Genomic DNA, 17,558 nt, shown 5'->3' with positions numbered 1-17,558 from the left:
AAAAGAAAGTCAAAGAGGTTAATGTATAAAAGTAAGCAATGCACAATCAGTGTGGGTGCCTCGATCGATCGAAAGGATCACTGTCCGATCGACCCGACTATCTGACCAGATGATACTCTAATTATTTGATCCGTCAGATGAGTCAGGAGCTCGTGCCTAACAGGCTGGTAATACGGCCTGATCGAATCGTCCGACTAGCTCTGGACGTGGAGTTGGTAATACGGGTTGATCGGGGTGCCCGACCGACTCTGGATACGACGTTGGCATTATACTCATAATGGACTGCCTGTCCGACACAAGGAGTAACACTACATAGGAGGGAAAGATAATTAATAAGGGGAAGAGAAAGCAAAGGAGAATACGACAACTATTAAATATGTAGAAGACAAGACGAACATGCCTTCTGTGTTGTCATTAAACCACATCATTAAATAGGGGAAGATGAAAGGTTACTCAGAAAGGTATAAAAGGGTCTATAGGTATGAGGAACACTCAAGAAAAATATTTCTGAATTCTAGGATTCTCTACTTTCTTACTCTCTTCTCATGTTCTAATTTGAGCGTCGGAGGGTCAACGTTAGAGACCCCTTCCCTGATCTTGGTTTTGTTTTACAGGATCATCGAAGTTTTCTTCCTGTCAGTGGCCACCCCATTCCCAGTTTTTCAGCTTCCTTCATTCGGACAGGATTAATTTAGCTCCATCTGTGGGAACGTTGCCTGTATCCGAATAAAAAGATAGAAGACACTGGATGACTTACAATAGTGACACTGACGCAAGAGGAACTCGATGCACTAATACAAGCTTGAGCTATAAAAATATTAGAGCAACAATAACAGGTGATGGCCGATCGACCAACGCATGAGCCTGCCGCCTCTGCAGCAGGTCGACAAACTAAAAGAGAAAGACAAAATCGAGCAGATCAATTTTCCGCTCGGGAGCGAAATAAAAGATCGATCGGCTCCTATGAGTACGTCCGCAATGCGCCAATTCCATCCAATTGAGCGCTGTCATGAGCTCCCCCCAGTAGAAAGAGGGCAAGCGGATAGAGACCAGGGATCCTCCTCGGATGAGGCGCCGGTATGGGATGAACAAAGGGGAAAAGCGCCTAGGGAAGACGACTCGCCCGAGCGGATCAATCAACAATTTTCAGAGGGAATCCTAAATGACCCCTGCTGAAGCACTATACCCCATTAACGATCGAAGAATATAACGAAACAACCGACCTCGACGACCACTTGGCCAAGTTAGACAACGCGGTCACCCTTCATCACTAGACGGACGGGGTGAAATGCAGAGTCTTCCTTAATACTCTGTCTGGATCGGCGCAATGGTGGTTCAAACGGTTGTCGAACAGCTCTATCTACAGCTTCAAGGATTTCTGAATGACATTTCTACACTACTTTGCTAGTAGCCGCTGTCACCAGAAGACTAGTGTAAATCTATTCTCGCTAAAGCAAGGGCCCCGAGAGACCCTAAGAGCCTATATCTAACTCTTTAATCAGGTGTCAATGGGTATTCCAGTGGTCTTCTTAGATGTACTGGTGAACACCTTCACTCAAGGGTTCACCGAGGGAGAGTTCTTCTGATCACTTATTCGACGACCGCCTAAAGACGTTGGGCTCCTCTAAAAGAAGGCCAATGAGTACATTAATGTGGAAGAAGCCCAGGTGGCAAAGAAGAAAGAGACAACCGCCGATCTTGCAGCAGCATCCGAGCGGCGTCAATCAAGCAGTCATCAACAGCCAAAAGGGCCCCGGATGGGAGCTCCTTCACATCAGGAGCCTAAGCCACATGTCGTATAGCAAGTGGCGGCCGCTCGTCTAATAGGCAAGAGGTGGGCGCCGATGTTTTGCACCTTCCACCGGTCAACGACGCATAACACCAGGGACTACTATGACCTGGCAGATGGCAGGTCGGTTCCACGTGGATACTGGAGACAATCAACACTTCCCGATCGGCGTCACCGAAGCTGATATGCAAAACGAAGGAATTTGGGGAGGGTGATCGGATCACGTCGTTGTCATCACCAACCACAAAGGCACCGAATCCTTGCCCGGACTTCCTCTGAGCGAGCTAGACCATCCACAAGGGAAGAAGAGAATCGAAGTAATGTCGCTCGAGGGGAGATAGGAATGATCGTCGGCAGACCGACCGACGGAGATTCTAACCGAGTAGGGAAGTTGCATGGATGACGGCTCGAGATCCACGTCGTGGGGCTGCAGCAAGAAAAAAGCTGAGGGACCCGAGATTAGCTTCGACCTTAAGGATTTGGAGGAAGTGGAGGTCCCCCGCAATGATGCATTAATCATTCAGACGATAATCTCTAATTATGTAGTCCATCGTACTTTTATTGATACAGGGAGCTTGGTAAATATCATATACTGGAAGACATTCGATCAATTGTAAATTGACTAGAGTGAACTACTGCCAATGACGACTCCGCTCTAAGGCTTCACGGGCAATGAAGTGTTGGCAATCGGCCAGATTAAGTTAGTCATCTCACTCGGAGAAGAGTCCCTGAAGCGGACAAGGACTACAAATTTCATAGTGGTAGATGCGCCCTCGGCCTACAATGTTATTTTGAGCTGACCGACATTCAATGAGTTCCGAGATGTGGTGTCCACCTTCTGCCAAAAGATCAAATTCCCGGTGGATGGTAAGGTAGGAGAAGTCGAAGGAGACCAGTTGATCACTCGACGTTGTTACGTCGAGATGGTCAGAATAGAAGTACGAGCCGCTCGGAAGATCCTACATTTGGAGGTGAATGTCGTCACTGAAACCCTCCCCCCCCCCCCCCCCCCCCACTGGTATACGAAGAAAAAGAAGAAATTTAGATCCACCCTGACCGTCCAGAAGCAAGCACCTTCATTGCTGTCGATTTGGAGGCCGAGAAAAAGATGGAACTGATAGCTTGCCTCAGACAGAACCATGATGTGTTTGCTTGGTCGACACACGAGCTTCCCGGTATCTCGCCGAGTGTGGCCCAGCATGAACTACATGTCCGATCGGATACTCGTCTTGTCAAACAAAAGAAAAGAGACTTCAACGCTGAACAGAACTTGGTCATCTAAGTGGAGATAGAGAAATCGTTGGAGGCCGGCCACATACGAGAGGTACAATTTTCGAGCTGGCTTTCTAATATTGTACTGGTCTCCAAGCCGGACAACAAATAAAGGGTCTGCATAGACTTCCGTGACTTGAATAAAGCATGCCCGAAGGATTTCTATCCGCTGCCTCAAATAGACCAGATGGTGGACTCTACGGCCGGCTGCGAGCTGATCTGCATGCTCGATACATATTAAGGTTATCACCAAGTGTCGCTCGCTCGAGAAGATCAAGAAAAGGTTAGCTTTATCATGGCCGATGGAACATTCTGCTACAATGTCATGTCGTTCAGACTAAAGAATGCTGGTGCCGCCTACCAGAGGCTCATAAACAAGGTATTCCAACGACAGATCGGCCGAAACATAGAGGTATATGTCGACGATATACTAATAAAATCCCAAAGGGCTATTGATCTTTGTGCAGACATTAAGGAGACCTGCCAAATTCTGAGGGATTATGGAATAAGGCTGAACCCAAACAAATGTTTGTTCGGCGCCAAGGGCGGCCAAGTTCTGGGATATATTATCACTGAACAGGGGATCGAGGTGAATCCAAGCAAGGTCAAAGCTCTGCAAGATATACCACCGCCATACAACTTGAAGGAAGCCCAGTGGTTGACAAGGCGTATTACCGCTCTGTCAAGATTCATATCCAAATCATCCGATCGGAGCTTACCATTCTTCAAGGTGCTGCGTTGGGCAACAAAATTCCAGTGGGATGTCGAGTGTGACCGGGTATTTGAAGAACTTAAAGACTATCTTAACTCCTTGCATATACTAGCTAAGCTGAGCGTAGAAGAGTCGCTCTGGATTTATCTGTCATCCGCCGAAAATACGGTCGGCTCGGCATTAGTTAAGAAGAATGGGAAAGAGCAACAACCCATGTATTTTTTAAGTCATATATTAAAAGATGTTGAATTCCGCTACACTGGTCTGGAAAAATTAGTTTACGCGTTGGTATTAGTCGCTCGGAGACTCCACCCCTACTTCCTCTCCCATCTAATCGTGGTGATGACCAACAACACCTTGGGAAGAATCCTTCTCAACCCAGAAGTGTCTGACTGGCTGATAAGTGGACCACTGAGCTAAGTGAGTTCAACATACAATACCAACCCTGAAAGGCGATAAAAGCTCAAGCCTTGGCTAATTTCATCACAGAAGTCCAGAGCGACGATCTAGAAGCAACTTGGAGAATATATGTTGATGGCTCTTCCACCCGGCAAGGCAGCAGGATCGACATCCTGCTCATTTCTCCAAGAGAATACCGAATGCAACTGTCTATTCGGCTAGATTATCGCGTCACCAACAATGAAGCCGAGTATGAAACCTTGATAGCTGGCTTGCAAGCAGTGTGGCATGTTGGAGCCACAAGAGTCCTCATCCACTAGGACTCCTAGTTGGCCGCCTAGTAGTTGTCGGAAATGTTCGAGATTAGCAATCCATGATTGAAGTTATATGCAGAAGCCTTCGAGAAATTGAAGATAAATTTCCAAGAACTCAGTGTATAAAAGATCCCCCGATCGGACAATCAAGCAGCAGATGAACTGGCTAAATTAGCTACTTCATTATCATCGGTCGTGATAAGTCAGCCGATCAAACATGTTTCCTTGGTAGCGCATATTGACCGGATGAAGGGATTTGTCTTTCCGAGCAACTAGAGAACCCCGTTAATCGAATTTCTCCAATCGGGAAGTACGTCGACCGACCAGGAAGGCGCGTCTATTAAAGAAGAGGGTCGGACGGTTCACCTTGGTCGGACATCAACTGTATAAAAGAGCCTTTTCTAGACCCTTGCTCAAGTGTGTGGGACTAGAGAACGTAGCGTACATCTTGCAAGAAGTTCACCAAGGCTCCTGCGGAAGCCATCCGGACAGTCGATCGCTAACTCGGAAGATTCTCTTGGGCGGGTACTTCTGGCCAACTATCCAAGAGGATGCCGCTTGGATGATAACCACCTGCCCTACCAAAAGCATCCACGGTAGCTTGCCCATTCGATCAGTGGGGTATGAACATAGTGGGACCATTTCCCATGGCAACAGGTCAGCGAAGGTTGTTGCTCGTTGTTGTGGACTATTTTTCAAAATGGGTGGAGGATGAGCCCTTAGCCAAGATAAGTGAGCAGATGGTCATCAAGTTCATCTGGCAGAACATCCTCTGTCAATTCGGCATCCCTCGCCAGCTCATCTCGGATAATGGGAGGCAGTTTGCAGGTCAGAAGCTTAGGGAATAGTGCGAAGGCTATGACATCTAACAAGCTTTCACCTTAGTCGCCTACCCCTAGAGCAACGGCCAGGCGGAGGTTGCAAACCGGGAGATCCTCAGACGTTTACGAACTCGGCTCAACCACATAGGGGGTAGCTAGGTTGATCAACTCTCAAGTCTCTTGTGGGCACTTCGCACGACTCCAAAGGAGGCAACCGACATAATACCATTCCAGCTGGTGTACGGAGGAGAAGCTGTGATTCCTGTAGAGGTAGGAGTGAAATCTGACCGAGTGCGACTCTATGAGGAGGAAAACGACGAGTGAAGATTAATGGAGTTCGACTTGGTGAATGAGGCGCGGGATAACCAACTGTTCGGCTAATGGCCTATCGACAGCGGATGAGGCATAATTACAATAGGAGGGTGATCCCGAGGTTCTTCCAGGTCGATGATCTGGTGTGGATGAAAATCAAGCCGGTCTACGACGTCACCAAGCTTGAAGCACCATGGGCAGGACCATACAAGATTGTGCAGAAACTTCGCTCGGGGGCATACTACTTGGAGGACAAAAATGGAAAACAACTCGATCGACCATGGAGTGCGACTAATCTCCAATCCTATTGGCCCGGATGAGAGGTGCACAAGCAAACATGAATGTATTTTTTTTCATATATGTGCTGGTTACAGGACAGACATGAAATAAAAAACAAAGTTCTCTAGATGATTTAGCCGATCGGCAAAGATAAAAGTCGAGCGTCGACTATAAACCCATATCTACATCAACGATCGAGTGGTGACCTTAAACTCTTGCCATCATCAGCGGTCGAGCGGCGACTTGAAACCCTTGTCGTCATTAGCGGTCGAGCGGCGACATTAAATCCTAGTCGTCATCAGCGGTCAAGCGACGACCTTAAACCCTTGTCGTCATCAGCGGTTGAGCGGAGACCTTAAACTCTTGTCGTCATCAGCAGTCGAGCAGTGACCTTAAACCCTTGTCTCCAACAGTGGTCGAGCGACGAACTTAAACCCTCACCTACGTTAAACGGTCAAACAAAACTGATCGATCGACCAAGTTGGTAAACCGTTGCTGATCGAAAGCCAACACGAGGCCACATGAGTCTATGCGACGCTCGAAAAGTGAGTTGCAGAATTAAAATACAAGAAAATAAAGGCTATTCGGACGGATAAAGCATTCATTAAAACTCCAAAAATATTTAGAGGCAACACTCTCAACTGGCTCACTCCAGATAATCTAATACGTCGTTAGGCAGCGACGCAGTCAACTGGTCTCGACTGATGACTTTGCTTGATAGAGCAGCAGGGAGATAATCGCCTTCCCGGAGTTGGCCGAACGTCCTTTCGTTCACTAGGTCGAACAGATTGATCGACAACCTTGTCATTAAAAGCATCCGAGCGAATGTAGGCTTGTTTTATAAGCTCAAACCTACTCGATTCATCTCCCTGATAAGTCTCTAGGGCCGCTTGGGAGGCCACCAACTCTTCATTCAATTTGGTCAGCTCCTCATCTTTGACGTCGAGCTGGGCCTTTGCTGCAGTCTGCTCGGCCAGTCGTCCATCTCGCTCAGCCTACAGTGTGGTCTTAGCCTCTTTTAGGTTTTCGGCCAACATCTTGAACTCATTGTTTTTAATCTCCAAGTCCTCGATGGCCCATAGCTTCCTGGTGTTAGCTAAACTCAGCTTCGTCATAAAGGAGCTAACTTTTTTCTCTAGTTGAGCCAGTTGGGTGGCCTTAGACCTGACCACGGTTCGGAACCGACGGTTCGACGGTACGGAACCGCCGGTTCGACGGTTCGGAACCGCCGGTTCGATGGTTCCAGGCAGGTCGACCCTTAACCTTAACTGCCCAAGACGGTTACGGTTCACGGTTCAGAACCGCCGGTTCACGGTTCGTCACGGTTCGTCACAGTTCAAGATTAATATGTTAAAAAAATTAAAAATTAAAAATTAAACATTAAACATTAAAAATTAGAAATTAAAATTTATTAAACAAAGGACTTGCACTTATTTAAGTTGCCTACGTATCCCTTTAGGGGAATCAAAGCCCACGTAGTTCTTTTACATTTTTTATCCTTTTACATTTTCATTCACTTCCATTTCCTGTTCCTGTCGTATTTGTTCCTTCAGTATCAAAATCTTCAACTTCGTCATCTGAAAGTTGCATTCCTTGGATTCTTTTCTCCGCTCTGGTCCAATCGTCCAATAATGCTTTGGCTTCCAAGGAGTCGGGAGACAATGTTGATCGTCGTTCATCTAATATGTTGCCGCCGGCACTGAACGTCTGCTCCATAGCAACAGTTGACACTGGACAAGCTAAAATTTCTTTTGCGATCACGGAGAGAACGGGAAAGCTTTGAGCCTTCTGTGACCACCACTTTAAGATATCGAAGTTTTCGCTATCTGCTTCATTAAAATCAAAAGAAGTCATAAAATAATTCTCAAGTTCCTGTGTGGAACTTGAGGATCCCCGTGGACGTTTTGTCCGTTCTTTTAATAAGAGTTGTGCTTTTGTAAGTTTTAAATTACTACTAGTAGTTTGTTGAATTTTAGAAATATTAATTTGTGTTCCATATTTTGCATAATATTGATTATAAATATCATATAAATAAATTCTAACATTATATATAATATTAGCTGGATCAGGAGAAGAAGAATCTTTAATTGGAATTAAAGCATCATAATATAAAGTTAACATTTCTTGTAAAACTTCTAATTTAAATCTAGGATCTAAAGCAAATGCAATTAAATAAATTTCAGGAATTAAATAAAAATATTTTTCCCATTTAGTTTTCATAGCTAAGATGCAAGGAGATAAAGATTCATTATTAATATGTTCATTTAAAACTAATATTATATTAGAAAAATTTTCTAAAACTAATTGAGCAGTGGGATAATAAACACCGGAAAGTTGTTCGGTTGCATCATTAAATACTTTTAAAATTTCACAAATACTACTACAAATATTCCATTGTTATGAAAATAAATATATATTAGTATTAATGTTTTGTGCAAAAAATGAACATAATAATTCTTTATATTGAAATGAATCTTGTAATAATTGGTATGTTGAATTCTAACGTGTTGGTACACCACGTGGAAATTTTTAGGTCTCACTCCATTAATTTTACAAAACCTACCTCATTGTTTCATTATAGATGGATGAGACCATAAATAAGAAATTACAATTCTAATTGGTTTAATATAACTTTCTAAAATTTTTAAACCATCTTGAACACACAAATTTAAAACATGACATACACAACGAATATGAAAAAATAAACCTCCAATAATAGGTTGACAAACAAATTTTAGATCATCTATACAAGCGGTATTGGAACTAGCATTATCTAATGATATTGAAAATATTTTATGAGTTAAACCATATTCTTCTAAAATTAAACATAATAATTGTGCGATATTATGAGCATTATGTGATTCATCAAAAACTCTATAAGCTAATAATCTTTTTTGGAGGTTCCAAGAGTTATCGATCCAATGACAAGTCACACCCATATACAAATGTGTTTGCCAATGATCACTCCAAATATCGGAACATAAAGAAACTTTATTATCTAATTTACTAAATTCATCAATTAAAATTTTTTTTCCTTGTTTTACTAATTTTTTAATTGTACGAGTAAGTGTAGTCCTAGGAACACGTTTAGCACATGGATTAAGAGATTCTTTACAAAAATCTTCAAATGTGCATTTAGATCCAAAACTAAAAGAAAGATGTTCTACAGAAACAAATTTAGCTAATGATTCTCTTAATTTATTATCCGAATATAAAAATAAACCGGAATCGGTACTACCGCTAGTTGAAGAAAATCTTGATAATTGTGTTTGAGAACGGTCGAGTCCATATTCCGTCGGGTGCTTCGTTTCTACATGTCGTTTCAACGACCCATAGCCGCCGCCGGCTTGGAATTTGTAGGAAGCATTGCAGTGCTTATATTTTGCACGCATTTCTCCCGACGGAAGAGTGACCTTCTCAAAATGTTTAGTAAAAATAGAAGACTTTAGAGGAGGAAGTTCCCGAACCTTAGAAGTAATTGCATCGGTACTTCCTTGTGTTTCGGGTGTCGGATTCGGAAGATGCTCGATCTCATCATCGGTAGATTGAATGTTGGGGTCCTCCTCCCGCGGATTCATTATTTGCTTTTCCTTCCGAGCTCGAGATGATGCACCTCCACGGCCTCCTTCCATTGTAATTGAAAACGAAAGCGCGTAGAGATTAGAGAATACGAAAATGAGATTAAGAGTAGAGAAGATGTGTGTGAAAAATGATGAAATGAGCTCTCTATTTATAGAGTTTTGATGGTAACGGACACTAAATCATAGCCATTGATCAAAAAACGGTCAAATGATCCTAACCGTTGAAAAAAAATACCTAAAAAACCCTCCCAACGGCTACGAATCGCCGGTTAACCGGCGGTTCCAACGGCTATGAACCGCCGGTTAACCGGCGGTTCAAGCCGTTTAAAAAAAAAAAAATAAAAATTTTTGCGGCTGAACCGCCGGTTCAACCCGCCGATTAACCGGCGGTTCGCCGGTTTTTACATCTAATGAACCGGAACCGGCCCGGCAACTTGCCGGGCCGGTTCCGGTTCGGCCCGGCGAACCGGGTCAACGGGCAACCAGCCCGTTGACCCGGTTACGGGCCCGGGCCGGGTCCGGGCCAGACCCGGCCCGGGGTCGGGTCTAGGTGGCCTGCTCAGAGTTTTTCTTTTTCTCGGCCTTCAGCTGCTCAGAGCTTGTACCCAGATCGACTCTTAATTGAACCAGTTCAGCGTTTAGTTGTTCCAACTGCGCCTGGGAAGCTTCTACCTGGTCGCTTGGAGCGCGCAGCTTTTTAACTTCTTCCTCCAAAAAGGTGAGCCGCTGGCACATGACTAAGCTCTCCACCCAGTACTGCAAGAAAGCGAAGACATTTATTAAGAGCCGAGTGACGACAATAATAAATACAAAGTATTACCTAGTAGACATCTGGGTATGGCTATCAACGATTGCCTCGGGGGCATGACCGCCACACGAGCACGAGCGTCAGCCCAGATTTGTCCAAGTGGCCTCCGGATGATTATTTGATGCTCCGGAGCTTGGGACTTAGTGCTTGCAGTGTCGCACCACTCATTCGTGGGCAGGTGGATGACTGCAGTTATGTGGAGCTGGCCACTCGGAACAATTGGGGTTGAGGTTTCCCTACCAGTTGACCGGGACATTTGCACCGACTGAATGAAAGATTTCTGAATCTTCGGTGGTATAAAGGACACGGGCGACACAATGATTGCCCCTTAGGGTAGCCTGGATAAGGATGGCATGCGATCGGACAAAGGTGAAGTATGTGTGGCAGCCATCCGCTTTCTCGGGCACTGGCGTGGAGGTTGCGCCCCGCTCGGATGTAGGACGCAGACTGGTCCTGGACGGAGTCTGTGAAGCTGACACAATAGAGCGGGCGGTCATCTCCTCTCGATGTCTCTTTCGGCTTATTAATGGCTCCCCAGAAGAGGCCGATTCCGAGCCCTCGCCTACGACAATTACTGGATGATGCTCAGGTGGAGGACTCACTATAATAGTTGCCTCATCGCCAATCGTATGGCTGGCCACTCCGCTTCCTTGGGCTGTGACCTCTGCGCTCTCCCCGAGCGGGTCTTCTTGTGAGCCGATCGGTGGCAGACCACGACTCTCCAACTTGGTTATGACTGTCGCGTTGATCTTAGCATCCGCGAGCTTGGCTTTACCGGTCAGACGAGCGCGCAACATGACTTTTGCTGCGAAAGAAAGGAAGAAATCAGCTAGATTCAAAAATGGAGCCAAGAAAGAGTGTACCTAGGCTGCACGGGAGCCTTGTACGGATCGGGCTCAGACCGAACACGTATAGGACACCCTCTAGCAGGAACCTGCGTATATGATACTTTTGACCGGCCAAACAGGAAGCCGCGTGAAGGTAGTCTGAGCGGCTCTTGTATTTCTTGAGCTCTGGAGGATTCGACGCCTCTATTTGCCATCTAGTTGGGAAGTCCGGTCGATCAGGAAGCGAACAAAAAAGTAATATTCTTTCCAATATTTATTGGAAGATGACATCTTATCAAAGAAAATAAGGCCCACTCGGGCTTGGAAGAGAAAAGTCTCCAGCTCGGATAACTTGAGATAGTAGAAATAATGGAAGAACTGAGGAGTAAGGGGAATGCCATGAAGGGGGAATAGAACAACGATCCACACAGCAACCGAAAGGAGTTCGACACTAATTGATGTAAGAAAATATGAAAATATTTACAAACTGCCAAGAAAAAAGGATGGATCAGGAACCGCAGACCGACGATAAATTGGTCCCGGAAGAAACAAACAAAGCCCGGAGGTGGCTCGTTCGGGCGGTCAAAAGCTGAGGGAAGGCTAATTTGATAACCAGAGGGAATTTCAAAAACATCTCTTAAACTCTCAGTATCACCTCCATCAAACCTGGACTCAATGGATGTATACCAAAGTTCGGGGACGGAGGCGGTAGGCTGGGAAGAGCTTGCCATCAGAATAGTGGCAGGAAATCAATGAGTTCGATTGAAAGAAACAAAAAATGTCACGAACACTGGACATATTCGATGGAGGGAAGGTGAGGGCTTACTGGGAAGGGTGCTAGGATTGTCGAAGAAGACACGGGGGGCGGTGGCATTGATGCTCCTTCGCGAAGACGAAACCGCAACAAAGAAGAAAACGCCAAGTGCAGAAAACGGCAAAGCAAGCACGCTTACAAATCAAGAATCAAGATCTCCGATCTAACTTCACGAAAATCTAGATGAAGATCTGATCGTTGATTTTGAAATGATGCACGTCTCGGGATAGGCAAATATCCGCCTGTCACATCAAGCATGCGGCGGCAATAGTCGACATGTGGCATTCGGTTATCGGACGCATTTAATGAGCTTAATTACAAAAGGTATGGTCTCGTGCTCGACCATAATCATCAAGGATTTGCATGGTCTTCAAGATATTTGGATGACATCAGCCTACTCCGCGCTCACTCGAGGAAAAGAATTTTTTCAAGTGTTCGTACTCATCTTCCCGATCAGCGCAAGGAACGAGCCACAGGATTAAATCCTGCATCGATAGTGAAGCTAAGCGACGTCGGCTATCAGTTCGATCCATGATTGCAGATCGGGCATAGTCCGATCGGACAATGGAGCTTTCGAGCCGAGCAGACCTTTGATTCACTAAAAACATATTTTGTCTAGTCAGTCGGACTTACAACCTCCTTCGACTAGACTTAAAGGGGAGGCTTGTGATGCGGCGATAAGAACAGCCTACCTGGCGCAAGTCAATTGCTACGTTGAAGGAAACTCAAAGAGGTCAACGCATAAGGGTAAGCAAGGTACAATCAGTGTGGGTGCCTCGACCGATCGGAGGGATCACTATGCGGCCAGCCCGACAATCTGGCCAGATGAGACTAATTATTTGACCCGCTAGGAGCTCGCGCCTAACAGGCTGGTAATACGGGCCGATCGGGTCGTCCGACCGGCTCTGGATGTGGAGTTGGTAATATAGGTCGATCGGGTTGCTCGACCAGCTCTGGGTACGACGTTGGCATTATACTCATAACGGGCCGCTCGTCCGGTGCAAGGAGTAACACTACACAGGAGGGAAAGATAATTAATAAGGGGAAGAGAAAGTAAAAAAGAACACGACAACTATTAATCTGTTTATTATTAAACCACATTATTAAATAGGGGAAGATGAAAGGTCACCCAGAAAGGTATAAAATGGTCTACAGGTATGAGGAACAGGTAAGAAAAATATTTCTGAGTTCTACGATTCTCTACTTTCTTGCTCTCTTCCCCTGTTCTAACTTAAGCGTTGGAGGATCAACGCCAGAGACCCCTTTCTTGATCTTGGTTTTATTTTATAAGATCATCGAAGTCTTCTTCCTATCAGTGATCACCCTATTTCCGACTTTCCAACTTCCTTCGTTCGAATAGATCAAGAACAATAATTTAACTAAATTACTCATAAGAACAATAAATACATCTCATTTCAAATGAGGATTAAGAGTATCCAAATCAATTATTTTATTTAAAAATTTTACTTTAAATTTGAAATAAATTCTACATTTTGAATAGTCAAATATATATGGATACTTCAACGGAGTTGCGCTGCATTAATGCGTAAACAATGCTGCATTGGTATGTACAAACTCGATTTGACTAGTATTAACATTAATACGTAACCCAAGGACTGGGCTAACATGCAAACAACACGCTACGAACAAACTATCTACGTGGATAACAGCTCTCAAATAATTAAGAGTCGTCTAATAAAAGTTATTCAAAAATTATTAATCTAATAGCCCAATTATATAGTGAGTTCACTTTGATTGAAATAAGCTTGCCGACTATTTCCCGTTGAATTTAATTAATAAGAAAATAGAAATATAGAATATACGATAGCATTTTATTTAGGGTAAAATAAAAACGACGTCTGAATTATTGGAATTATTAAGAGATTTTTTTTATAAAAAAATGAGAATAATATTTTACTATATTTTTATATTAATTTTTTTCTGATTAATGGTACTCTTTTTTTTTATACATTTCGAGTTTTTATAATATAACCATATTCTATTCATAACAGCGAATCCATCCATAATTAATACTATATATTAAAATAAATTATTTTTTAAATTTAAATGGATCAAAAAATTATATATAAAATAAATTACATAAATTTTAAATAAATTGTCAAAGAGTTTTTTATATAAAATATTTAATATATAATATTTTTGATAAGTTGAAGCTATTTATTTTTAACAAAGTCTACGGATTACTAATTAGCCCTAATTAGAAATAAGAATATTTTTAATTCAACTTTTAAAAAAAATCGTCTCATTAATTTTTTAAAAGGAACGTCTTTAATAATTAGAAGTTTTTTTTTTTATATATATTTGCCTTTTTATTTATGGTCAAATAGATATATAGCAAAAACAATTGGATCGCACCGACCTGTCGAAGGACAACGACATCACTCTGTTCCTCCGTTGGACTCGTCGGAAATCTCGCAACCGCGTTGAGGAAGCTCCCTGAAATGGCCATGTCCATCTCACTCACCCTTCCTCTTATATTATATCACCCCCTGCGATTCTCCCGCAGCGCACACTAAATTGAATGAGAACAGAGCACGAACAGAGGTTTTGTGATCAGCAATCATGGGCGTTTCCAAGGTTCTCGCTGACCTCCGGCCTCGCCGTGCCTCCAGCGTCGATCCTCCAGTGAGCCCCGTCGTCGGAATCCTCGCTTTCGAAGCTGCAGCTGCCATGTCGCGCCTCGTCTCCCTACATCGCTCTCTCGCCGACAACGAGGTCCGCCGCCTGCGCGCCGACATGAGGTCTGCCGGCGTCGGCTACCTGACCTCCAAAGACCAGACCTTTCTTCTCCGCCTCTCTTGCGGGGAGGTGATCTCCGAGCTAGACATGGCCGCCGCCACCGTTTCCCGCCTTGGCCCCAAGTGCCGCGACCCCTTGCTCCACGGCTTCGACCGGATATACGCCGACCTCAAGGCCGGATCCGGCAGTGTTAAGGTGTTCCTCCGCGAGTCCCGTTCCGCCGCCGACCTCGATCGCCTCAGCCTCGGCTCGACCGCGAAGCGGGTGGAGAAGCGGGTCAAGAAGATGGAGAGGTACGTGGCGGCGACGTCGACTCTCTACGCGGAGATGGAGGTGCTCAGTCAGCTGGAGGCGTCGAAGAAGCGGATTGAGCTGCTGCAGCAGCAGCATTGGCGTCGGCATAGTGGTCCAATTCCGGTGCCAAAGCCGCCTGGCGTACCTCCGCCGTCTGGCGTGCCTCCGCCACCAAATCCGATCCATTTGGAGCTCCGTGCGCAGCGCCACGCGATCCGTCGGCTCAAGGAAGAATCTTTGTGGAACAAGACCTACGACAAGGCGGTGGAGCTCATGGTCCGCGCCGTCGTCACCGTCTTCGCAAGGATTTGCCACGTCTTCGGCCCCTGCGTCCTCGGTTTGCCTCCCAGCCGCCACCAAATCCATCAATTCAACCTCAATCACCCCGGAAAGCACACCTCCGGGCCGTTAGATCGGCAGGTTGTGCCGAAGCACGTGCCATCGCTGAGGAACTCAGCTCCGATATTGAGTGTGGCATCCAATGACGCGCTCAAATTGACGCCCTTCGAACGTTTGAGCAAATTGCTGAAAGAAGCCCCGCCCAACACCGTCGGCGGATCAGGGCTGGCCTTGCGGCACGCCAACTTAATATTGGCGGCGGAGAGGTTGTATCAAGAACGACAACAAATGGCGCCGGAGGTGGAAGAACAGGAGGTGGATAAGAATGCAGCGGCGGCGGCGAGAGAGGAATTGTTCCAGATGATGCCGTCCGGGATGCGGGCGGCGGTGACGGCCAAGCTGAGGGAGTGCTGGCGGAGGGAGGGCCGGAAGTCGTCGGGGGACGCGTCGATGGCGGAGGGGTGGAAGGAGGCGGTGGCGGCGATCCTGGTCTGGCTGGGTCCGGTGGCACACGACACGGTGCGTTGGCAGGAGGAACGCAACATGGAGAGGGAGAGGCGATTCTACACCCGACCGCGAGTGCTGCTGCTGCAGACGCTGCACTTCGCCGACGTGGAGAAGACGGAGGCGGCCATCGTCGAGGTGCTCGTCGGGTTGAGTTGCATGTCATGGTATATATGAGGAACGTGGATGGGCGTAGATCAATCAAAGTTTAGGGTAGAAATCAAACAATACAGTATAGAGAACTTTATACTCGGATTAAAGATCAATCAATTTCTTTTCTTTTCTTTTCTTTTTTTTTCTTTTTGTTTTCCTACAGGAATTTACATCTACTATGTTATAGACTATGAACCATTGAATATTCTTGTTTATATGTCTATTTATGTTTATATTTTTTAATTTGTTTGGATTCTTTGATGTGTGGAGGATGAAGAAGGCTTCCGTATAGCTACATATTTTCGCTAGAAGAAAAAGCCATGATGTCTTTTGTTCTTGTTGGTAGTTGGTAGTCGGTGAAGATGGACAGTTAATGAGATGATGTACACGCTAACTACAAGAAGACCTTAAACGGAAGGAGTCTCCAACCGTGAGAGCTTACCACATCACAGAGCATGGATGAAGAAGAAAACTTCAGTAGACGAACCAGGGAGGAGTCTCCAACATAGTCACTCCGACTCTCAAATTAGTAAGAAAGCTGAGTGAGGGTAATCGAAGAACATTGATAAGGAATAATGAAGAACAATCAGAAAAATTTATTTGCGTGTGAGGAAGGGACCCCTTTATATATAGTGTTGTTTCTCTTAACACATATAACAAGACATATTATTATAATAAGGCCAACCATACTGTCGTACTACCCAAATTACACCACCAGTTTCTACGTACAGCTAGTGGAAACGTCCACTGTACTAACTGTGCAGAGAATATTCCAGTGATTCCTTGACGACGACCGTTATACGTAGTGTTAAAAGACCTATCAGGTTGATGGGCCGAACAAGTTGATGGGCTATTATCCCGTATCGGTGGGCCTTTTGGAGCTTTTATGCCTTGATGGACTCTGATCATGTTCCTACAACGCCCTAACCTTTTATGTAATCCGATTGGACCTCACTCCTAATCAAGTCCGATTAGATAAAAGGGACTGGATACTAGCACGATTTAGATGACTTTCAACAACTCAAATCTATCCGGTGGTTGCCATCTACTCAGCTAGAAAGTTCGGTCGGACCTAGAGGACCATATATCCGATAGGACATGGAGTTCAGTAGGACCTGAGGAGAGAGATCTAGCCCATCGGGCCCTAGGTCAACCATTGAAAAGCATCCGCTCGAATCTGTACAGGGAAACCTTTCCTTAGCTCAAAGGAAGGCCTCGAGGGTGAGACCACGCATGGCTATTCGAGTAGTCTTTGTCCAACCAAGGATCAAGGGATTATCCCCTTACCTCTTCTCTCTTCTTGAGGAGTTAGGTTAATCCTTCTGATCAGTCTTTATGGGCTGGCTCAAGCTCTAAGTTGACCCCTTCTAGACTTTGACTATCACATCAACTAATACTTTAACTTTAGTACCCACTTTGGGGGTCCCACCCTACCCACCGTATCATAAGTTTTCCCTTCAAGTCTAGTTGAAGAAGACTACAAGTCTGACTGACTAAACAGCTGTGTGCTAACACCTTCTCGCAACCTCCGATCAGCTATTCTACCTAAATTGTATTATTCCACTACCCATGCTTCCCAT

General features: G+C 45.1%; 1 protein-coding gene across 1 annotated transcript; it reads left to right on the top strand.

Annotated features, from left to right (window-relative positions):
* Window positions 1–14,435: 14,435 nt before the first annotated feature.
* LOC122038227 (protein PSK SIMULATOR 3-like) lies at window positions 14,436–16,211 on the top strand. The gene has a single exon (XM_042597871.1). The coding sequence runs from the start codon at window positions 14,512–14,514 to the stop codon at window positions 16,000–16,002; it is 1,491 nt and encodes a 496-aa protein (XP_042453805.1). The 5' UTR covers window positions 14,436–14,511; the 3' UTR covers window positions 16,003–16,211.
* The last annotated feature ends 1,347 nt before the right edge of the window (window positions 16,212–17,558 follow it).

This window comes from Zingiber officinale, chromosome 1A (genome assembly GCF_018446385.1).
Source record: "Zingiber officinale cultivar Zhangliang chromosome 1A, Zo_v1.1, whole genome shotgun sequence".
Classification (NCBI taxonomy): domain Eukaryota; kingdom Viridiplantae; phylum Streptophyta; class Magnoliopsida; order Zingiberales; family Zingiberaceae; genus Zingiber; species Zingiber officinale.
The sequence above is the reverse complement of the archived record's forward strand: the minus strand, read 5'-3'. Positions and strand labels throughout refer to the sequence as shown.